This window comes from Candida dubliniensis, chromosome 3 (genome assembly GCF_000026945.1).
Source record: "Candida dubliniensis CD36 chromosome 3, complete sequence".
NCBI lineage: Eukaryota > Fungi > Ascomycota > Pichiomycetes > Serinales > Debaryomycetaceae > Candida > Candida dubliniensis.
Window position 1 is genome coordinate 1,750,180 of NC_012862.1, and position 21,827 is coordinate 1,772,006.

Genomic DNA, 21,827 nt, shown 5'->3' on the forward strand with positions numbered 1-21,827 from the left:
TACTGATTGGTGCCACATATTCACAAATAAGATTGTAGAAAACAACTCGTACACTGGAGTTTATGAAACATTTAATGAGAATGTCGTGAATTATGCTACACATCACAATACTGTGTTAATGATTTTTCATATGCCACCACCATTTTTGTTAGTTTCTTCATTGTGGCTCAACCACAAAAAAAAGTTACTCGTCTTATATATAAATCCTTGATATTCTATGTAGTTGCTGCCAATTTAAATCAATTTCCCAAACACCTCTTTCTTTCATATTCTACAATTAAACTATGTCCAATCAATTAAAGTCTAACAACGACCGTATTACTTTGAATAATGGCAACAAAATCCCAGTTATTGGATTAGGCACTTGGGAATCTAATAAAGATGCCTTTTTGACAGCACTCAAACTTGGATACAGACACATTGATACAGCAACAATATACAAAAATGAAGAACAAGTTGGCCAAGCAATTAAAGAATCTGGCATACCAAGAGAAGAATTGTTTATTACCACAAAAGTATGGAATAATGACCACAAAAATGTTCAACAAGCTTTAGAAACGTCGTTGAAGAAATTGGGTCTTGATTATGTTGATTTATATTTAGTTCATTGGCCAGTATCTATTGATAAATCAACTAACCAGCCATACCCAGATTATGACTACGTTGATACTTATAAAGAGTTGCAAAAAATTTATAAAACAACTACCAAAATCAAATCAATTGGAGTCTCCAACTTTACCAAGAGTCAATTAGAAAAATTGTTATCAGCTGATGGGGTAGATGTCGTGCCAGCAGTCAACCAAGTTGAAGCACATCCATTATTACCTCAACCAGAATTGTATGATTATTTAAAAGAGAAGGGAATCGTATTGGAAGCGTACTCTCCATTGGGTACAAGCAACTCACCATTGATTAAAAATAAAACCATAGTTGAAATTGCTGAAAAGAATGGAGTTGATCCTGCTCAAGTTTTGATTTCGTGGGCTATTCAAAGAAAAACCGTGGTTTTGCCAAAATCTGTCACAGAATCAAGACTCGTGTCAAATTTGAAAACATTTGAATTATCAGCAGAAGATTTTAATACCTTGAATAAGTTGTCTGAAGAAGAAGGTACCACTCGAATCATCAACCCTTTCAAGAATTTCCAAGATTAATTGTTATGTTTTGTGTACTGACTGAGTCTGGGATTTGTCTTTTTTATTTTTGCTAGATAAACTGTGTAAACGATAATATATATAATAAATCGTCAATTGTGGGATATATTGTATTTTGTCTCTCTTTCCTACTTTGATTAAATAGTGTCGAGTCTTGACATTGCTGTGGTATGATTTCATTTGGCGGAATCAGATGATGTAATTTGTTTGTTTGTCATCAATGGCACTTTTAAATTTGAGCATTGTATGGCAATTTGTCCGTTTGCTATTGTGGCTTATCCTCCTCCCGCCCCCACTTTTGCCTATTCTCTCCCCTCCCCCAAAAATAGTTGACAACTGGACTTCCCAGATCTATTTAAACAGCGGAAAAAAATCCTTGGCAACAGGATCCTGACAAATAAATGTTTCTTTTTTTTTTTTTTTTTCATTCTCCTACTATAAAAACTAAACAAGATGCCAGCTCAATTGCAAGTTAACACAGATTATTTCACTTTAAACAACGGAAGCAAAATCCCTGCTGTTGGCTTGGGTACTTGGCGAGCAACTGATGGAGATGAAGCTTACAGAGCCGTATTAGCTGCTCTTAAAAATGGATACAAGCACATTGACACTGCTGCAATTTATGGAAATGAAGAAGAGGTTGGTAGGGCCATCAAGGATTCTGGTGTTCCAAGAGAAGAATTGTTTGTTACTACTAAATTGTGGAATGCTGACCATAAGAATATTGAAGAAGCATTAGAGACTTCTTTAAAAAAATTAGGTCTTGAATATGTTGACTTATATTTGATCCATTGGCCAGCCTCAATTGACCCATCTACCGATAAACCATACACTGATTTTGATTATGTCGATACTTATAAAGCTTTACAAAAAATTTATAAGAATACTAAGAAAATCAGAGCAATTGGTGTTTCTAATTTCACCAAAAAGAAATTGGAAAGATTATTGTCTTCAGAAGGTGTCGATGTTGTCCCTGCCGCCAACCAAATTGAAGCACATCCATTGTTGACTCAACCTGAATTATATGACTATTTGAAAGAAAAAGGTATCGTCTTGGAAGCTTATTCACCATTGGGCTCTGCAAACTCTCCATTGTTCAAGAATGAAACCATTGTTAAAATTGCTGAAAAGAACGGTGTTGAGCCAGCACAAGTTTTAGTATCTTGGGCCATCCAAAGAAAGACAGTTGTTTTACCTAAATCTGTCACCGAATCAAGAGTTATTTCTAACTTGAAAACCTTCACTTTGCCTTCAGAAGATTTCGAAACTTTGAACAAATTGTCGGAAAAAGATGGTGTTGTTAGAACTTGTAGCCCTGCTTTCAACAACTTTGACGATTAAACTAACCACCATAACATTATTAAATGTTTCTACATACATATATAGAGAGAGAGTTTAAATTAGACACATTTTGTTGAATTTAAAGTTTATTATTTGCTATGTAAGTAGGTGATTTGATATAGCGCACGACCTTGTTGAATTATGACCACAGGAGTATTTTTGTTTCAAGTTAAAGTGATTTTCTTTTTGTTTTTTTTTTCTTATTGATGTTGTTCTAATATCAATCACAGTATTGACACAACACCAACAACATCTTAAAACATTTATCATGTCGTACTCAAACCATGTAACTCCTGATATTGATGAATTCATTATACCAGATGATCTGGAAACACCAAATACTTCAAGAAATAATCAAGGGGGTGGTACATCACCATTCTCAGCGTTCAATCTTCTTCCTAAAGTTGATTTATCATCAGCATTTGGACCATTTTCTGGGAATTATGGAGGTCAATTACCTGTAAATGTGAAAATAAAGGAACGCCAGTATTCTGGTGGGGATACATTAGATGAACCTGTTTGGGTAACTTTGAAAAGAGATTTATTACAAATTGGTAAACGATTGGCTATAGTCATATGGCCGATGCAATTGGCACAATTGGCCAAGAGACAGCAATCACGATTTGTTAGTTTTGCCAATTCTAACGGTATAAACATTCCTGAACGTTTAGGGAATATACTTCCTGGCGGCGGAATAGATGATGATAATAACAATGAACAAACTACTGGGATATCTAGTAGAGATTTGATAAATCAAGATAATTTGGATTGGGATTTATGGGGACCACTTATTTTTTCACTTATGTTTGCTATTGTTTTGGCATTCACCAATGAATCTCAATCAACTGAAGTATTTAGTGGATCGTTTGCATTTATTTGGATATTTTATTTTGTTATAGGATTGAACGTGCAATTATTGGGTGGCACAATTTCATTCTTATCGGCAATCAGTGCAATAGGATATTCAATGTTTCCTATTGTCATTGGAGAAGTCATCTGTACCTTGTTAATTAAATGGAGGTGGATAAGACTTCTAATAATGTTGGTCTTGAATGTTTGGAGTATATACGCAGGTGTTATGAGTGTTAAATGTTCTGGGGTGTTCCCAGGTAGAGTGGCTTTGGCCATGTATCCTGTGGGGCTCTTTTATTCCGTACTTAGTTGGCTAGTCATTATTACATAGGACGTATAGAGAAAGAAGCAAATACGAGAAAACTTCTCTAATAAAAGGAATCAACGAAAAGAGAATAATGCATGCTTGTTGCTATGGGGTTATTGAGTAGGTTTAGTCCTTTATAAATCAAACTTCTGGCGTTGGCTCAGTCGTTAAGTACATAATAGATTTTATCAATTTTGTACCTCGATTGCGTGATTAGTGGTAAAAAAAAAAAAAAAAAAATCTAACCGCGCTATTATTATTATTGGTGAAAAAACTGAAAGAGCATACTAATATTCTCGGGTATATTCTCAAACCCAAGCACGATGTGGAAAAGGTTGTTAAGCTCAACCTCTTCAAGGGTTATTACCAGTGTGGTTACAGTTTCTACAGCATCATTTGTTGCGTATAGATGTGGACAAGCATCAAGCACCGACCAATCATTACTTCCACTGGGATCAACAACCAAGTTAAGTTCCTTGAAACCACCACAATATTGTCCTGAACAAGAGATCCCCGGTGTTATGTCGAAAATAAAGCAATTGGGTATTTCAGTGGTCAATAGTAAGCCAGAAATTGATCATCATACTGGTAACGATTTCACTACTCATAAACCATTACCAAATGAAGTTCCACAGTTCATTATCTACCCAGATTCCACTGAACAGGTTTCACAAGCATTGAAAATTCTTAATGAATATAAAGTCCCTGTTGTTCCATTTAGTGGAGGTACTTCATTGGAAGGACATTTCCATTCAACTCGTCGAGGGGTGGTTATAGATACCTCGAAGCTAAATAAAGTTTTGGCAGTGAACGATAATGATCTTGATGTTGTTGTTCAAGCAGGAGTTAATTGGCAGGATTTGAATAAAGTTTTGGAACCATATGGATTGATGTTTGGCACTGATTGTGGACCTAATGGTTTGATTTCTGGAATGATTGGGACAAATGCTTCGGGTATTAATGCCTCGAGATATGGTGCTATGTCTGCCAATGTGATATCAGTAACTGCAGTCTTACCAGATGGAACAATTATCAAAACAAGAAATAGACCGAGGAAATCTAGTGCCGGGTATAATTTGACTAATTTGTTTGTTGGAAGCGAAGGCACTTTAGGAATAGTTACTGAGGCAGTATGCAAAGTATATCCTATCCCCAAACTGGAAACGGTTGTTGTTGTGCAATTCCCGCTGATATTAGATTCTACTAATGCTGTAGCTCAAGTTTTCCGGTCGGGAATCCAACCCACTGCAATTGAACTTTTGGATAAAGATATGATGCATTGTTTGAATTACAGCGGATATACTACAAGAAATTGGTTGGAATGTCCCACTATTTTTTTCAAAATTGGTGGTATAAACGAAAACGTTGTAAAAGAGAATGTCAATATTTTGCAACAAATTACCCAAGCCAATCATGCCAATGCATTTGTGTTTGCTCAAAACAAGCAAGAACAAGAAGAATTGTTTTCTGCACGTAAAAATGCTTTTTATGCAATGATTAATTATGGAAAGAATGAAATTGACGAAGACGTGAGAATTTGGGTTACTGATATTGCGGTGCCATTATCAAAATTATCCAAAGTACTTAATGAAATCAATTCTTTAATTAAAGCATCACCATTTCAATCAATTATTTTGGCACATGCTGGTGATGGAAATTTTCACGCAGACATTTTTTACAAACATGAACAAAGGGCAGAAGTTGAGCAATTGGTTAATAAAATGATTGAGTTAGGATTACAAAATGAAGGGACATGTACCGGTGAGCATGGGGTTGGTAATGCCAAGCGTAACTTTTTACAATTAGAATTAGGCTCGGATACAATAGATCTCATGAGAAAAATCAAACTTGCAGTCGATCCGAACAGAATCCTCAATCCCGACAAAATATTCAAAATAGATCCAACTGATCCGGGTGAGTACTAATCATTATAGAAGGGCCTGGTCTTGGTCTTTGCTTTCTTTTTTTTTTTTTTGTGCATTTGACACGTGACACTTTCTGTGATGCATTAGAGTGTGACAGCAATTTATGAATTCATTCATATCTTTTTCATAGAATTTGTATAGATATTATAAAATGATAGATTTGATAAAGTTTCAGGTTCTAAAGTGCGAATAACCATAGAGGGGTAATTATAAGAAATTGAGCCACAGATAATCTCCTATTCATTAGTAGTCTATCTATTCCGATGAATTATTTGTCCGATTGGTGGAGAAATCTATATAGATTATGCAATTCTATAAAGGACATGACACAAAATGGGGTAATTACCTAGTTGGTTGATAGATAATAGAATGTAGCATTAAACACACAATAATAAATTATAGTATGATTACTGCATATAAGTTATCTCTTTCTTCTTTTTTTTTTTTTTCTTCTTCTTTAATTCTTTTTCTTTTTATTAATACCATTTAATGAATGAATGAATAGTAGTCTCTTAGTAATATTGTTTCATATGAATAATATAATGGAATTATATTGGTCGAAATAGTGGTAGAATTTCATTCAACAATGTTATTCCCTATTCCGTCCAAATTATCCCACTGATTGTTCTCCTTTATTTAGTTGGGATTTTTTTTTTTTTTTTCGTCGCTATTGCTGCTGGTAAATGACACTTCATTTTAAAAGCAACAACAAATAATTTATCTACTGTATCCGAAAAAAAAAAAAAAATTTCATTTGTATATATATATATAAAGTTAAATTATTATTTTATACACCAAGACAAGAAAAGAAAAAGAATTAAAGAAGAAAAAAGAAAATTTATACCAAAATAAATAAATTAGTTAAATTGACCATTACTATTTAAACCTTTTCAATAATTAATGCCAAGTTCACCAAAAGACATACTACCTCTAACGCAGAGGCCCTTTGGAGATGAGAATCAACATTACGTGGACCACCCAGAACCCGAGCTTTTAGCTACTTCGGTCGGGAAAGAAGTTGACGGTAGATTGATACCTTCTAGTTCGACAATATCATTACTTTCTTTGAACCAATCACCTTCACTAAGAAACTCAACAACAACCTCTTACACAAATCTACAACATCTACAGAGAATGCAACCATATTATAGCCAAAAAGTAACTTCACCGGCAGATTATACCCACTCATTTTCGTCAACCAGATTCATTCCCATACAACAGCAACCAACTCCAGACTCTCCCAATCTAGCCCCTATATCACTTGGAAGCTCCCCATCACGGTTTTGGTTGTCGTCACCTCCTAAATCTATGAATCGAATAGGCGACGAGCCGGTTATACGCCCAGTACAAACACCAATTGAAGACCCGCCAATGACACCGTTATATCTAAATAGGCCGAATGTTACTAGACCAGATTATTTTTCTAGAGTTAATACGGTGAATGAAGAAGAGGAGAGACGTAGTACGGGCCACAAATAAAGGAATATCATTATAGAACGTTTATTATAGTTTGAATATAAGCTCAAGTTTTTTTTTTTTTTTTTCTTTCTCAATGGGGGGAGGAACAAGTCTCTGTTTACACACTTCGTCGTATAGGATTCGTAAATGTAAAACTAGTTGTAGAGTCTTGTGATAAGAACCATTGTTTTTTTTACTTTAACTTACAGATTTCATGAAATGCTGCCATGTTTGAATGACACATGAAAGAACTTGTAGCATAGTAATAAGTTTCATTACGTATCTACACCTTCTGAACACATTCTTTTTTCTTTTTTTTTTTCTTTTTCGTTTTCGTTTCTCTATAGAGAGTATTGCGACATTGAGAATCTTCCAACATCAGATTCGTTCCAACATTGTTACTTTTGCCATCAAAGATGTCAACATACGAAGGTTAGTAAGATAGTACACCCAATATTCCTGATTATATTATTACTAACAATACTTGAATCTTCTTTGGTTTTCCTTTTATTTAAGACGAACATAACATTACTCCGACACCTCAACGAGAACGCGGCAGACAACATGAGACCTTATCCTCGTTAATTGATTCATTTTTGCATCGTAGTAATCGTGATTCAGGTCCATTTTCATTATCTGAATCAAATGAAGAAGCCATAGCATTAGCATTACGTCAATTGAGTGAATCAGAAGGTTCAACACTTGCACAGTCTCTCATGGAACTGCTTGGTGAACAAACAACATCGAAGGGGGTCACTGATGAATATTTGGATACTTTGGAACGTATTCCAGTAAAACAAATTACTGATAAAGATGCATCTTGTCCTATTTGCACTAATCGATTCAAAGACGATAAGCATCCATTAATTGTCAGATTACCTTGTGGTCATGGAGTAAATCATATTTTTGATTTGGAATGTGTTGGACCATGGTTGCAAATGAATTCCACTTGTCCAATGTGTCGAACCAATATTTTAGAGGTTGAAGCAAATAGAAGGAAAAGAATAGATGAAGAAATAAAAAAGGCCCAAGAAGATGATTCCGAGGAAGAAGAAGAAGGTTGGGATATATATGGATAAATACGGCAAAATGTTATATATATATACATGAATGTTATTTAACTAGGGAGCTTATAAGTGTTTCTTGAATGAATCGGAATGGAGTAATTCTTGGACTTTCTTAGCCACAGGATCTTCAATACCTTCATAAGCATCTGGCAAGTTGAACTCTTGTAATGATTTTAATTCTTCATGATAATTCAACGACTCATAAGATGAAACAGTAGCTTTGTACTCCACATCACTAAACTTGTTCTTGTTTATATATGACAACCACAAATCGATTATTTCCGGATTGGCATCATAAGCCACTAATTTTTTCTTATAGGTAATTCTGTGGAAATTTTGTTTTGTCTTTGCTTGAGCAAATGGTGATTTAATCACCGTATACAATCTTTTCTCAGTCTTTAAAGCCATTAATGGAGACATTGGTATACCCAAATAATAAGCAGTTCGTAAAGCAAATTCGCCTACTCTAATTAAATTATCTTCATCATATCCTCTTAAAGTCAATGTTGCCATTTCATCTCCATGTGTCTTGGGCAATCTCAATGGCTTATATTTTAATAATTCAACATTTATTGGTATTGGTCTAGTTTTAGTCAACTTGTGAGAACTCAATATCTTTGGATTATATTCTAATTGATCTTGAGATAATGTTTGTTTAAATTGTTCATTTTCGATTTTTTCTTGTTGTACTTGGTTAACATATTCTTGTGGTGATAATTTAAAAACACGACTACGTATGGAAAAACTTCTATAACCTAGTTTAAGCATTGTGTAGTAGGTAGTTTGATTAGTAGGTTTACAGTTGTTGAAGAAAAGACAATTTTTGGTTACGAAAATTTTTTTGTTTTTTTTTTTCCACCTCTCCCTGCTTCAGTTTACAAATTATTTTTTTTTCAACTTTTCTTCTTATTATGCACCCAGCATACTTTTTTTTTTTTACTTCCCTCTCTGTCATCTCATCAAAAACAAAATTGCAAGGTTGTAATAATGGGGAAAGCCAACAAAGACAAACGTGATTTATATTATAGACGGGCTAAAGAAGAAGGTTGGAGAGCAAGATCGGCTTTTAAATTACTACAACTAAATGAAGAATTTGATCTTTTTGAAGGCATTACTCGAGTAGTTGACCTTTGTGCAGCACCTGGATCTTGGTCACAAGTATTATCTCAAAAATTGGGTCCCAATTCCACTATTGTTGCTGTTGATTTACAGCCAATGACTCCCATAGATGGGGTGACAACTATTCAAGCAGATATCACTCATCCAAAGACCTTACAAAGAATACGAGATTGTTTTGGTGGTGAACCTGCAGATTTTGTTTGTAGTGATGGTGCCCCTGATGTTACTGGATTACATGATTTAGACGAATATATTCAATCTCAATTGATCTTATCGGCATTACAATTGACAACATGTTTGTTGAAACCAGGTGGTAGTTTTGTTGCCAAAATTTTCCGTGGTCGTGATATTGATTTGTTATACAGTCAATTAAGCTATTTATTTGACAAAGTGATATGTGCCAAACCAAGATCCAGTAGAGGCACATCACTAGAAGCATTTATAGTATGTCTTGGATATAAACCACGCCCAGGCTGGCAACCAACATTAGATATCACCAAATCGACAGAAGAGTTTTTCGAAGGTGCCAATATTGGGAAACAAACAACAACACAAGTATTGGAATATTCTGAAGAGGAAAGAAAAATAGCTCCATTTATTGCTTGTGGTGACATTAATGATATAGATTCAGATGCTACCTACAGTTTAGATTTAAGCACCCTAACGTTAGATCCGGTACAAAAACCAACAGCACCGCCATATAAAAAAGCATTGGAAATGAAACGCAGAGGGGATTTACATAGACGATAAGATATACGTATATATATAATCTAGAAAAATATTAGTACTTACTGTATTTAATTTTCATCTTTTAATGGTTCTTCACCTTTCAAAACCAAAGCATCTGGTTTCAAAGTTGGGAACAACAATACCTCTCTAATGGTGTTAGAATCGGTCAAGAACATTGCCAATCTATCGATACCACAACCCCAACCGGCGGTTGGAGGTAAACCATATTCTAAGGCATTACAGAATGTTTCATCAATCATTTGAGCTTCATCATCACCTTGTGCCTTTTGTCTGGCTTGTTCTTCAAATCTAGCTCTTTGATCAAATGGATCATTCAATTCCGTGTAAGCATTACAGATTTCTTTAGTGGCAACGAAAACTTCAAATCTTTCACACAAACCTGGAATGTTTCTATCTTTCTTGGCCAATGGTGACATCATTTGTGGATGACCAAAAATAAAAGTTGGGTTAATAGAAGCATCTTCTAATTCACCAACTAATTTGTCCAACATTCTAGCGTTGGTCAATGGTGGAGCACATTCTAAATTGTTGTCTTTCAAGACTTTTTTCAAGAATTCCCCGGTTTCTGCAGTGTGCAATTGATCACCAGCTGGGAATTTGACATTGTATACTTTTTCCAATTCTTCAATCATGTTAATTCTCTTCCATGGTCTGGAAAAATCTAAAGTCAATTCTTTACCTGATGGACCTTCTGGGTGGTATTTGATAACGTAATCACCAGTGATTTCTTTGACCATTTCGGAAAACATCAATTCGGTCATGTCCATTAAGTCATAAACATCAGCATAAGCTTGATAAAACTCACAAGTGGTGAATTCAGGGTTGTGGGTCATATCAATACCTTCGTTTCTAAATTGACGACCAATTTCGTAAACTCTGTCCATACCACCAACAACTAATTCTTTCAAAAACAATTCTGGGGCAATTCTCATAAACATTTCCATGTTCAAGTCGTTATGATGAGTGGTGAATGGTTTGGCAGTGGCACCACCAGCAATAACATTCAAAATTGGGGTTTCAACTTCAACGAAATCTCTGTTGTCCAAGAATTTTCTAATATACTGAATGATTTTAGATCTAACTTTGAAACGGTCTCTACTGGAGTCGTTCATAATCAAATCCAAGTAACGTTTTCTGTATCTAGCTTCTTGATCTTTGAACCCATAATGTTCAGTTGGTAACATGTGCAAACATGGAGTTAATAATTGTACTTTGGTAGCGAAAACGGACAATTCACCGTCACCACCTTTGGCTGGAGCAGTTTTACCTGGATAACCAGTAACACCAATAATATCACCTCTTCTCAAGATTTCGTGCATGGATTCGAAAGCTTCAACACTTGGAGCATCTTGAGCTTGGGCCATGACTTGAACTTCAACACCATCTCCTTTCAAAACGTAGAATTTCAATTTGGATCCAGATTCTCTTTTGGTCATTATTCTACCACTAACAGAAACGGTGACATCTTTCAAAGTTTCCCCTCTTTGTAAATGGGCGTATTTTTCAACGAATTCTGGAATTTTGGTGGTAACATTGAATTTGTGAGGGTATGGGTTGAAAGCTGATGGATCAGCATTGTTTTTGTCTCTTAATTCAGAAATTTGACGAGATCTAATTTCGAAAAATTGATTTGGGTTTAAATCAGCCAATTCATCTTTCTTTTTGGTAGTGGTTTTGGCTGGAGCAGCAGCAGCTTTAGCAGCTTTCTTAGCTTCAATTGCTCTTTGTTTTTGTCTTTTTTTCAATTCAGTTTTGGAAACTTGTTCGCCAGTAACATCATCCAAATAAGTTTTTTGAACTTGTTCGGCAACTTTATCAACTTCTTCAGACATAATGATAGATGGAGAATGAATCTTAGGAAAGAGCAGAATGTGAGTGAGATTTTTCAAAGATAACAATTGTTCTACTATGAGCTGAAAAAAAAAAATTTTTTACTTCTCTCTTTTACTCATCAAGATTCTCTTTTTTTTTTTTTTTTTTTTTTTGGCGGGCAGACAACAACAACGAATAATTTGTTACTGTACTGTACCTACCGCACATTGGGTCTTTATTAAAAAAAGAACACTGAAGAAAAATTTTCACCTCAAGTTAAAGCTTGGTGAACACATATAAATCATGGCATCAAAATACACCCCAGCTACATTGAACACAGTTCATATCTCATCATCTGTTTTGTTGTCATTATTAAGACACACTTCAGAACATTACCCACAATTATTTTCAGGCGCATTGTTAGGATTTGAGGATGAAAGTTTGATAGACGTTACTCATGGATTCCCATTCCCATACCCTGATCAATATGAAGGTGGATCCTTTAGATCAAGAAGTGGGGGTCAATATCAAAAGGATTTGTTAGAAAATTTTAAAAAATTGGGCTATGGTATTGAATTCTTGGGTTGGTTTCAATCTACTGTTTCGGGCAACTTTGTTACCAACCAATTAATTGAAGGTTTGGCTCAACAACAATTAACCAATTCTAATGCATTTATTTTGATTAATAACTTATCGAGTGTTGGACAAGAAGTGTCTATAAAGGCTTTAAGATTATCAACTGGGTTTATGAATGCTTATGTAGACGGTAAATGGAAATCAAAGGATTTGGAATCCAATAAGATTTCATATTTGAATATTTTTGAAGAATTAAACTTGGAAATATCTAACCAAAAATTAGTTGATGTGTATTTATCAAGTTTGTCATTGAAACCAACCACTGAATCCGAATTAGATGTGCTCAATCTTTTATCAAACCAAAATGCTACCGGTCAATTATTAGAATCATTATCTGGACAAGTTGATTCATTTAATTACGATCAAAACAATTTCAACTACTACCAAAGACAATATCAAAAGGAGCAATCAAAGATCCAACAATGGAAACAACAGAGAAAATTGGAAAATTTGGAGAGAGCAAAGAAGGGTGACAAGGAATTAGATACAGAAGAATGGAAAACTATATTCAAATTACCAAATGAGCCTTCAAGATATAATAATATGTTGTACAGTAGTGCTATTGATGTTTTAGCTGATGATATTTTAAAGAAATGTGATGAGGAGTTAACTAAGAGCTTTGCTATTGAAAGGAAATTGACAGCTAATGAATAAATAAACGTATAGGTAGGTCATAAATGTATATTAGTGTTTGTTCTGGAAAAGATATAAAGACCTTGATGAAGGAGTTTAACCACTCCGGAAGAAAGGATTTATCGGTACATTAGTTCCACTTAGTCAGCATCGCAAATTTAATGGTGGGGGGAGGAGGTGGTATAACACCAGCGAAAAAAGAATGCTATCAAAGAAAAAAAAAAAAAAAAAAGAGCCAGTAGTATCACGACTCTTTGTAATAAACACCGATACACTTTTTCAAAAAACCAACCCCAACACTTTAAGTATCATGGGGAAACCAAAAGTATGTTGGCAGTTTATAAACTAGACTGTTTTTTGTGGATGTTTGTTTCTTTTACTAACGAGAAAAAACTATAAAGTATATTCTAATAGTTAGACATGGGGAATCTGAAGGCAACTGTGACAAGTCTGTTAACAGATATACACCCAACCACTTGGTTCAACTTACTGATAATGGCCACTGTCAAGCGTTACAAGCAGGCCAAGTCTTGCTGGAATTTCTCAGCCATGCAACGTTGAATAACGTTAACAATAAAGGCAATCCCAAATCGATAATGTTTTTAACATCGCCGTACTTAAGAACAAGACAGACATGCAACAATATTATTGAGGGTATCAAGAATGTGTCTGGAGTTGAATATGAAGTTAGAGAGGAACCACGAATGAGAGAACAAGATTTTGGGAATTTCCAACCTTCTCTGGATGAGATGGAGTTGATTTGGAAAGAACGTGCCCAGTACGGACATTTTTTCTATCGAATACCACATGGAGAAAGTGCAGCCGATGTTTATGATCGAGTGGCCAGTTTTATGGAGTCATTATTCCGCCAATTCAGAAATGACGATTTCCCTAATATCTTAGTGTTAGTCAGTCATGGGATATGGTCTCGAGTTTTCATTATGAAATGGTTCAAATGGAGTTATGAAGAGTTTGAAAGTTTGAAAAATGTGCCTCATTGTAAATATTTGGTGATGAAAAAAGACGATGAAACACAAAGATATCATTTGAAAACAAGGTTGTTGACTTGGGATGATGTTGAAGATGATGATTTAGATGTAGGACAATGTCTGTTAGATGATGACGAGGTGTACAAACTCATTCAAGATCAAAAAGATACAGTCAATTCCACAAGAAATAAAAATAAAAGAATCGAGGAAATGTACAGAAAAGCACATGGGCCGGAATCCAAATACACCGATTATAAAGAGAAAGTAGTATCAAGATTCAAAGTGGACAATCAGAGTGTTGTTAATAGTACTGAGAGTTTCCATTAGATAGTTTGGTAAAACAATTTACGTCATAACTTACTTTTTCTTTTTTTTTTTTTTTTTCCCTCTGTCTCATTGTTAATTTGGTGGTGGTCAGTTGGTTGGCGAGAGGATTTGTCCATGTGATCAGGATGAAATTTATTCAGAGAATAAAATCAGTTGTTGTCCATCTTTCGTGCGAATCTAATCCGGGGCGACAAAGCAAATATTACTTCCTCTGAAGAATTTTGTGTAAGTTAACTATGGAATGTGTGAGTGTTACCACCGCACCACCACTTCAATTTTTTTTTTTTTCCTCTTGGCCGGGTATCCCTGGGAGGTGAATAATATAAAATTCATTGATAATTACCAAAACCAAAAAAAATATTTCAACTTAGTTTACTTTTCCTTTTTTTTTTTTTCTCTTTTTGCTTCAATTATTGTTTTTTTCGAAATATCAATTAATATATCAACATAATTTAGAAACAATGGCTCGTCAATTCTTCGTAGGTGGTAACTTCAAAGCTAACGGTACCAAACAACAAATCACTTCAATCATTGACAACTTGAACAAGGCTGATTTGCCAAAAGATGTGGAAGTTGTCATTTGCCCACCAGCCCTTTACGTTGGTTTAGCTGTTGAACAAAACAAACAACCAACTGTTGCCGTTGGTGCCCAAAACGTCTTTGACAAGGCATGTGGTGCTTTCACTGGTGAAACCTGTGCTTCTCAAATCTTGGATGTTGGTGCTACCTGGACTTTAACTGGTCACAGTGAAAGAAGAACCATTATCAAGGAATCCGATGAATTCATTGCTGAAAAAACCAAGTTTGCCTTGGACAATGGTGTCAAGGTTATTTTGTGTATTGGTGAAACTTTAGAAGAAAGAAAAGGTGGTATCACTTTGGATGTCTGTGCCAGACAATTGGATGCTGTTTCCAAGATTGTTTCTGACTGGACTAACATTGTTGTTGCTTACGAACCTGTTTGGGCAATTGGTACTGGTTTAGCCGCTACCCCAGATGATGCTGAAGAAACCCACAAAGGTATCAGAGCTCATTTGGCCAAGACCATTGGTGCTGAACAAGCTGAAAAAACTAGAATCTTGTACGGTGGTTCAGTTAACGGTAAGAACGCTAAAGACTTTAAAGACAAAGCAAATGTTGATGGTTTCTTAGTCGGTGGTGCTTCATTGAAACCAGAATTTGTTGATATCATCAAATCTAGATTGTAAAGGGTGTATCAAAACTATATGCCTATAGAATTTAGCATGTTGTTGTGAATTTGTAATGAATCTATAAAAATGTACTCATGAATCTTGTTGTAAATTCCATTAAGATGGTCAAAGTGTTGCGTTTGTCTCTCCTCAATAAGACTTCTGTCTACGTCTATATCCGATTCAACCAATATTTGAGTTGGTCGAAGTGCCCTGACAAGTGCCTTTAGTGCTTCTACTTTTTCCCCATTGATCCAATTTGAAAATGAAAAATAGAGCTTATCCTCTGGTAACGACTTTATCCAGACTTGTGCTTGTTCAATTGACCCGGTATATGAATGTAGGATGACTGTAATATTGGGGAACTTTTTCACTTCATCAAACAACAAGCCATGAGCTTTCACACAATGCAAAGATACCTGCTTTTTTAATTGATCAGCTAAAGTTAGTTGATATTTAAAAATCTCCAACTGATGACTAATATCAACTCTACAAGCAGACAATCTATTCTCAGTTGAGGTTGGGAAATTCAAATTACCACAGTAGCCGTTACTAGGAACTCTAAATAGTTTATCCAATCCAATTTCGCCAATCCCAAATATTTCGAGCTTGTGCTTGTCGATGATCTCTAAAAATCGATCTTTGTGCTTGTGTAGGTCTATGGGATCAGGCAAAGTAGCCAATAATTCATTCGAAGGTTCTGGTTTCAAAACTTTTCTGTAATGTTCCTCCTTGGAAGGTGGTGTGTTTCCAATATAAAACAAATGAGAAAACCAAGGATGTACACCAAAGTATGGAACTAGCACTCTTGGATTGTCCAACCTTGTTAGTAACGTATCGATAAATTCAAGATCCAAATGCTGGGTAGTCATCAAATGGAAGTAATTGTTAGGGATCTGTATTGATTTCTCATTGAGTTTACTTGCAAATTTCTCGGTATCACTAGCAGTACATTCTGGGTTAAAATGGCAATGGCTATCGCTTAGATTTACAAATATGTCATTCATTGTAATGAATAGTGCTCATGTAGAAAAGATGTAGAAGATGAATTGATTTTTTCTTGTTAATGTTTTTTTTTCACAGCGATCAGAGAAAAATGGTTTGTTGTGATAAGAATATGTTTGACACATTGTAACGTTCAAGTGTTGCTGCAAGTAAATACTCTATACGTTTAGGCTCTATTGATTAAAACTCCTTTTGGTATCATCTCTATTGAAAACAAAAAAAAAAAAGAAAATTAAATAGTAAAAATGGTAAACCACCTATAATGGAACAACTTCATTATTATTTATGGAATTGCCGAAATTAAACTATCAGGGAAGCTGGAAAAAAAAAAAGAAAAGAAAGAAAAAGTACAAAACTGTTTGCTACACCAGAAGTCAGAAAAAAAAAAATAGTCCCCCAAACAAAAAAAAAAAAAACCAAACCAAACCAAAACAAACAACTTCCAAAACTAAAAACAATCAATCACAACGATACTTCCAACACAGTACACACATACAGCGGAATATTCATAAATAGAAAATTCATCAAGCTATCATTTTTCATTTTTGCATTGCTATTTACTTATGTCGGACCTAACTCCAATTAAACTTCCTTCGTCCGCTCCATTTCCGGTTGTCATATCATCTGTTTTATGCAAACCAGGAGACACAATCTCCAAACACAAGACTATATTCAAGTACAAATACTGGGACTACCAAGATGATCCTACCTCAAAAGAGGACCCACCTAAAAAAATACGAGTAGAACGGTTGGGCACTTTTGAGAGTCCCATAGAAGGTGAAATTGACGAAATTAACATCAAGCCGTTGCAAGAGGTGATGCATAGTGATGTGGAGTTGCTATTCGTTAGAGAAGCATGTCCACATACTGTACAATATAGTGGGTTGTGTGCATTATGTGGCAAATCATTGGAAGAGGAAAAGGACTATTCAGGATACAATTACGAAGACAGGGCCACAATCGAAATGTCCCATGACAACACTGGTTTGAAAATAAGTTTTGATGAAGCAGCTAAAATCGAACACAACACAACAGACCGATTGATTGATGAAAGAAAATTGATTCTTGTTGTTGACTTGGATCAAACTGTTATTCATGCAACCGTGGATCCGACTGTTGGAGAGTGGCAACTGGACCCCGCGAATCCCAACTATGCTGCTGTTAAAGATGTGAAAACATTTTGCTTGGAAGAAGAGGCAATTGTGCCCCCCGGATGGACAGGTCCCAAGTTGGCACCAACAAAATGCACCTATTATGTTAAACTTCGTCCAGGGTTGCTGGAGTTTTTGGAAAAAATGGCTGAGAAATATGAAATGCATATTTACACAATGGCCACAAGAAATTATGCGTTGTCGATTGCTAAAATTATTGATCCTGATGGGAAATATTTTGGCGATAGAATACTTAGTCGTGATGAAAGTGGTTCTTTGACTCATAAAAACTTGAAGAGATTGTTCCCGGTAGACCAGTCGATGGTGGTTATTATTGATGATAGGGGAGATGTTTGGCAATGGGAGAGCAATTTGATCAAGGTGGTGCCATATGATTTCTTTGTCGGTATTGGAGACATCAATTCGAGTTTCTTACCCAAGAAAAACGGTCAATTAACAGGACCAACTAAAAAGAGAAAATCTATAGCAAAGTTGGAAGCTGCAGCTGAACTAGCCAAAGAATCAGATAACAAGCAAGGGTTTGAGTCAGGAGAAGAGGAGGTGGAAGAAGATGGCGATAACCACTCTGACGTGTCAAATTCCCCTGTTGAAAGAATTCTTGAACTCGGAGGTGGTGAAGGCAACACTAGCTTATTGTTGGAACAATCATTGACAAGAAATCAGTCGATAGAAGAGCAACAGCAAAACCGTCCATTGGCAAAGTTGCAACATGATTTGGAACAAATGCATGAGCATCGGCACGATAGCGATAGCAAATCAGAGAGTGGTTCTGATGATGAAAGTGAAGAAGAAGACAATTTGTTATTTGATGATGATAATGAATTGGCTGCTTTGGATAAAGTTTTGGGAAATATCCACCAAGGTTATTATAATTTGCTTGATAAAGATAAAAGCATCAAACCAGATTTGACTGAAATCATACCGTCCATGAAAAGCAGGACGTTGGAAGGTATAACAGTTTTGTTTTCAGGAATTATTCCATTAGGCATTAGTTTAGAATCTGCCGATATTGTGATATGGTGCAGACAATTTGGGGTAAAAGTTGTCAATGAAGTGTATCCAGAAGTTACTCATGTTGTTTGTCGTGATGTTAGTGAAAGTGCTGGACCAACATTCAAGGCCAGGGTTGCCAGAAAACTATATCCAGATACTATCAAAATTGTTAATCCAGATTGGCTTTTTGCATGCTTGAGTAACTGGTCAAAAGTTGATGAAAAAGATTATTTGGTTTCAACTGATGATCCAAAGTTTTGGGTTGTTAAAGAAAGTGAAATCACCAAGTACCAGAAAGCTTTGGAGGAAAGAAGTGCATTAGCAAATGCTACTCATGTTGATTCTCTAGAGTCATTTGACGAGTACGATTTGGATGAAGCTAATCAAGAAGTTGATGATTTCTTAGCAGGGTTAAGTGATGATGATGATGAGGAGGAGGAGGATGAGGATATTCGTGATGATGAAGAAATAAATAATGCCAACACAAATAATGAAGTTGGTAACGATAAAGTTGCTGAAGAAATCTACGAACAATCAACCAATGGGCATGATTCCTTTATTAAAGATGCTTACAGTAAGAAAAGAAATAGAGATGATGAGGAGGCGCAACTTGTTAAGAAGCAAAAAATAGAGAATGGTGAAAACGAAAACGAAAACGATTTAGACGATTTGGAGAAAGAACTACTTGATGGATTTGAGGATTTGGAGGAATAAGCTTAGTCAATTCAAATGCCAAAATAAATTGAGACATGTGACCGCACAAGAGCCACATTGAAATTATTCGGACATTGTTTAATGGCAAACTTCTGGTGTTATTATTCGTTAAAAAAAAAAACAAATAAATAATAAAAAATTCCAAAGCATGTAATAATGTATAATTTTTGTAATATAATGTGTATCCTGTGTACTTTAAACATTTTATGAACGATTTACTTAATTTACTACTATCAATTAAATTATACAATAATACTAAAACAAAAAGTTGGCTGGCTAATATTGCGCAGTCAAACAAAATAATGCATGAATAATCTCAAGCACTAAGAATGAGTCGTGTCTGGGACCAGAAGTTGATTTACATTGATTTTGTGGTTAATTATAAGATGATTTTTTGTAGTGTATTTGGTGTTGGTGGTTGCAGTTTGATTTTGCACATCAGATTTACACTATTATTTTCTTCGCACTTTGCAACAAGCAAGCCATTTTTTTTTTCTTCCTGTTTACCACATTTTCTTTCTTTCTTATCACCAGCACAAATTCACTTTTCCTGTAACCACTAAACCCTGGGCTTATTCTCTCCAATTTCACCCCCCTGAATAAAGTTTTTCTTGGTTAATGATTTGCATATCTTATTCTTTGATTTTGTGTTGGCTTGTTCCCAGTAGAGAGAGGAGGGTGGTTTGGTTACATTCATCTCCTCCATAATATTGGACTTCCCATTCTCACATGAGTTATTTTTATGCAACTATTGTTAGGTGGCTCATTATGATTCCATTCATTATTAAATTCACTCACACATTTTTAATTTCCCCCTTCTCCTGGTTACTTTCAAGATATAAAAAGTCTTTGATTTCCTTTGTTTTATTAGACCGCTTTTTCGTCTTCTTGTTCTTTCTTCATTAATAATTCTTTTTTTTTTTTCATTCCTCTTGACTTGGTTTATCACCAAACTTGTTAATATTTTAGATTTCCATCAAGTCATTTGTACATTAAGTTGATCAGTACTATTCTTCCACGATGATTTTTAAAATATTCAGAGTGATACTAATTATACTTTCACTCATGTGCTGCATTTTGGAGATTTTTGCAGTAACAGGATCTTATGATAACAAAAAATACCTCACTGATACCTACCTAATCAATTTCCACATTGACAGCTTGGATTTAACAAAGCTCATTGATGCCAGTGGTATAACAAAGAGAGATGGTGTGGGCTCAAAAATGGTTTCCATCAACCCAAGACAAGGTACTCCAACTAAAAGAGCTCCTGCGGAATCTGGATGGTACTATGTTCCTGGTGGTTCAAGTGCTCAAAGTGGTTCATCTGCCACAGCATCTGCTGCTGCTGCATCGGGTTCTGCTATAAACTGGTGGAGTCCTGCTGAATCTGGAAGTGCTACAAGTTCGGGATCTGGTTCTACTAGTTCTGGTTCATCTGGAACCGATTTGTCAAGCTCTGGCAGCACAAGTGGTGGATATTATACTACAGTTTCTCAAGCCGTTCATAGTTTGTTGAGCAATGTCAATCCACAAGTGTTGGGAATGGCACAAGTTTATTCTGTTGGTTTCTGGGGTTATTGCCGGGGGTATGTTGTTCAAGACGATAACAAGAAAACTAAAAAGTTCGACAACAGTAATGTTAACTACACTTGGTGTTCTGAACCAAAAGCCTCCTTTTTCTTTGATCCAGTGGAAATATTAAAAAAAGAGATGAACAACACTCTTTATGGAATTCAGGTGGATTCTCAAGCTGCTGGTATAAGTCAGTTATCTTACACTCAGAAAAGTGAATTGAAAGTGTTGATTGATCATTTGGACGTAGATGAACTAAATCTTCCAGGGAACATTAACGGCAAACTACAACAATTGCACAATTTGACCGATGCGTCCTTTGGATTGTTAATGGCAGTCGCAGTCTTATCATTTGTTTCAGTGTTGATTCAAATGCTTGCATTTTGTTTCTCCCCAGAAAAGTGTTGCTTATCGTTTTTGAACTTTTTATTTGAATGTACTATTGGTTTAATTGCCTTTGTTGGGGCAATTATTGTCACTGCTACTTATTCGTACGTTAAAGCCCAGGTTAATGGCAATCTGGATACTTACGGTGTCAAATCGTTCTTGTCAATAAACTTTTATGCATTTGTCTGGTCAGCAGTAGTTGTGTGCATCTTGGTCGTCTTTTTCAATTTATTGGGTCATTGCTGTGGATTATTTGGAACAAGAAGACATTATAGAACAGTCAGAAACCCCCAGCCAGACGCTGAACAACACAAAGAAGAAACTGACAGTGACTAATCTAATTGTTTTGCGGGCAAGTAAGATTCTTCGTTGTTGTTCTTTTTTCTGTTTTGTTTTTGATTCATCTCGTCATTTTTTCTTT

General features: G+C 35.4%; 15 protein-coding genes across 15 annotated transcripts; 12 read left to right on the forward strand and 3 right to left on the reverse strand. All coding sequences in view use genetic code 12, as the record gives it.

The window, feature by feature from the left end:
• Nucleotides 1–284: 284 nt before the first annotated feature.
• On the forward strand, nucleotides 285–1,154 carry CD36_87240 (NADP(+)-coupled glycerol dehydrogenase, putative; the record flags this gene model as incomplete). The annotated part of the gene is made up of 1 exon (XM_002419579.1): nucleotides 285–1,154. One exon carries the CDS (start codon nucleotides 285–287, stop codon nucleotides 1,152–1,154), a length of 870 nt encoding a protein of 289 aa, XP_002419624.1.
• A 453-nt stretch (nucleotides 1,155–1,607) lies between these two features.
• Nucleotides 1,608–2,495, forward strand: CD36_87250 (NADP(+)-coupled glycerol dehydrogenase, putative; the record flags this gene model as incomplete). Its single annotated transcript, XM_002419580.1, has 1 exon — nucleotides 1,608–2,495. The coding sequence occupies one exon, from the start codon at nucleotides 1,608–1,610 to the stop codon at nucleotides 2,493–2,495; it is 888 nt and encodes a 295-aa protein (XP_002419625.1).
• A 268-nt stretch (nucleotides 2,496–2,763) lies between these two features.
• On the forward strand, nucleotides 2,764–3,678 carry CD36_87260 (Rab GTPase-interacting protein, putative; the record flags this gene model as incomplete). Its single annotated transcript, XM_002419581.1, has 1 exon — nucleotides 2,764–3,678. The coding sequence occupies one exon, from the start codon at nucleotides 2,764–2,766 to the stop codon at nucleotides 3,676–3,678; it is 915 nt and encodes a 304-aa protein (XP_002419626.1).
• A 299-nt stretch (nucleotides 3,679–3,977) lies between these two features.
• Nucleotides 3,978–5,579, forward strand: CD36_87270 (D-lactate dehydrogenase, putative; the record flags this gene model as incomplete). Its single annotated transcript, XM_002419582.1, has 1 exon — nucleotides 3,978–5,579. One exon carries the CDS (start codon nucleotides 3,978–3,980, stop codon nucleotides 5,577–5,579), a length of 1,602 nt encoding a protein of 533 aa, XP_002419627.1.
• Nucleotides 5,580–6,479: 900 nt separating this feature from the next.
• Nucleotides 6,480–7,058, forward strand: CD36_87280 (conserved hypothetical protein; the record flags this gene model as incomplete). Its single annotated transcript, XM_002419583.1, has 1 exon — nucleotides 6,480–7,058. The coding sequence occupies one exon, from the start codon at nucleotides 6,480–6,482 to the stop codon at nucleotides 7,056–7,058; it is 579 nt and encodes a 192-aa protein (XP_002419628.1).
• Nucleotides 7,059–7,453: 395 nt separating this feature from the next.
• On the forward strand, nucleotides 7,454–8,116 carry CD36_87290 (RING finger protein, putative; the record flags this gene model as incomplete). The annotated part of the gene is made up of 2 exons (XM_002419584.1): nucleotides 7,454–7,468; nucleotides 7,556–8,116. The coding sequence occupies 2 exons, from the start codon at nucleotides 7,454–7,456 to the stop codon at nucleotides 8,114–8,116; spliced, it is 576 nt and encodes a 191-aa protein (XP_002419629.1).
• A 51-nt stretch (nucleotides 8,117–8,167) lies between these two features.
• On the reverse strand, nucleotides 8,168–8,872 carry CD36_87300 (mitochondrial 37S ribosomal protein RSM10; the record flags this gene model as incomplete). The annotated part of the gene is made up of 1 exon (XM_002419585.1): nucleotides 8,168–8,872. One exon carries the CDS (start codon nucleotides 8,870–8,872, stop codon nucleotides 8,168–8,170), a length of 705 nt encoding a protein of 234 aa, XP_002419630.1.
• Nucleotides 8,873–9,091: 219 nt separating this feature from the next.
• CD36_87310 (2'-O-ribose tRNA anticodon loop methyltransferase, putative) lies at nucleotides 9,092–9,973 on the forward strand (the record flags this gene model as incomplete). The annotated part of the gene is made up of 1 exon (XM_002419586.1): nucleotides 9,092–9,973. One exon carries the CDS (start codon nucleotides 9,092–9,094, stop codon nucleotides 9,971–9,973), a length of 882 nt encoding a protein of 293 aa, XP_002419631.1.
• Nucleotides 9,974–10,020: 47 nt separating this feature from the next.
• On the reverse strand, nucleotides 10,021–11,805 carry CD36_87320 (lysine-tRNA ligase, putative; the record flags this gene model as incomplete). Its single annotated transcript, XM_002419587.1, has 1 exon — nucleotides 10,021–11,805. One exon carries the CDS (start codon nucleotides 11,803–11,805, stop codon nucleotides 10,021–10,023), a length of 1,785 nt encoding a protein of 594 aa, XP_002419632.1.
• Nucleotides 11,806–12,088: 283 nt separating this feature from the next.
• CD36_87330 (eIF3 subunit, putative) lies at nucleotides 12,089–13,075 on the forward strand (the record flags this gene model as incomplete). Its single annotated transcript, XM_002419588.1, has 1 exon — nucleotides 12,089–13,075. One exon carries the CDS (start codon nucleotides 12,089–12,091, stop codon nucleotides 13,073–13,075), a length of 987 nt encoding a protein of 328 aa, XP_002419633.1.
• A 575-nt stretch (nucleotides 13,076–13,650) lies between these two features.
• CD36_87340 (phosphoglycerate mutase, putative) lies at nucleotides 13,651–14,370 on the forward strand (the record flags this gene model as incomplete). Its single annotated transcript, XM_002419589.1, has 1 exon — nucleotides 13,651–14,370. One exon carries the CDS (start codon nucleotides 13,651–13,653, stop codon nucleotides 14,368–14,370), a length of 720 nt encoding a protein of 239 aa, XP_002419634.1.
• Nucleotides 14,371–14,831: 461 nt separating this feature from the next.
• On the forward strand, nucleotides 14,832–15,578 carry TPI1 (triosephosphate isomerase, putative; the record flags this gene model as incomplete). The annotated part of the gene is made up of 1 exon (XM_002419590.1): nucleotides 14,832–15,578. The coding sequence occupies one exon, from the start codon at nucleotides 14,832–14,834 to the stop codon at nucleotides 15,576–15,578; it is 747 nt and encodes a 248-aa protein (XP_002419635.1).
• Nucleotides 15,579–15,592: 14 nt separating this feature from the next.
• On the reverse strand, nucleotides 15,593–16,567 carry CD36_87360 (uncharacterized protein ymr262w homologue, putative; the record flags this gene model as incomplete). Its single annotated transcript, XM_002419591.1, has 1 exon — nucleotides 15,593–16,567. One exon carries the CDS (start codon nucleotides 16,565–16,567, stop codon nucleotides 15,593–15,595), a length of 975 nt encoding a protein of 324 aa, XP_002419636.1.
• A 561-nt stretch (nucleotides 16,568–17,128) lies between these two features.
• On the forward strand, nucleotides 17,129–19,444 carry CD36_87370 (RNA polymerase II subunit a c-terminal domain phosphatase, putative; the record flags this gene model as incomplete). The annotated part of the gene is made up of 1 exon (XM_002419592.1): nucleotides 17,129–19,444. One exon carries the CDS (start codon nucleotides 17,129–17,131, stop codon nucleotides 19,442–19,444), a length of 2,316 nt encoding a protein of 771 aa, XP_002419637.1.
• Nucleotides 19,445–20,464: 1,020 nt separating this feature from the next.
• On the forward strand, nucleotides 20,465–21,742 carry CD36_87380 (cell membrane protein, putative; the record flags this gene model as incomplete). The annotated part of the gene is made up of 1 exon (XM_002419593.1): nucleotides 20,465–21,742. One exon carries the CDS (start codon nucleotides 20,465–20,467, stop codon nucleotides 21,740–21,742), a length of 1,278 nt encoding a protein of 425 aa, XP_002419638.1.
• Between the last annotated feature and the right edge of the window lie 85 nt (nucleotides 21,743–21,827).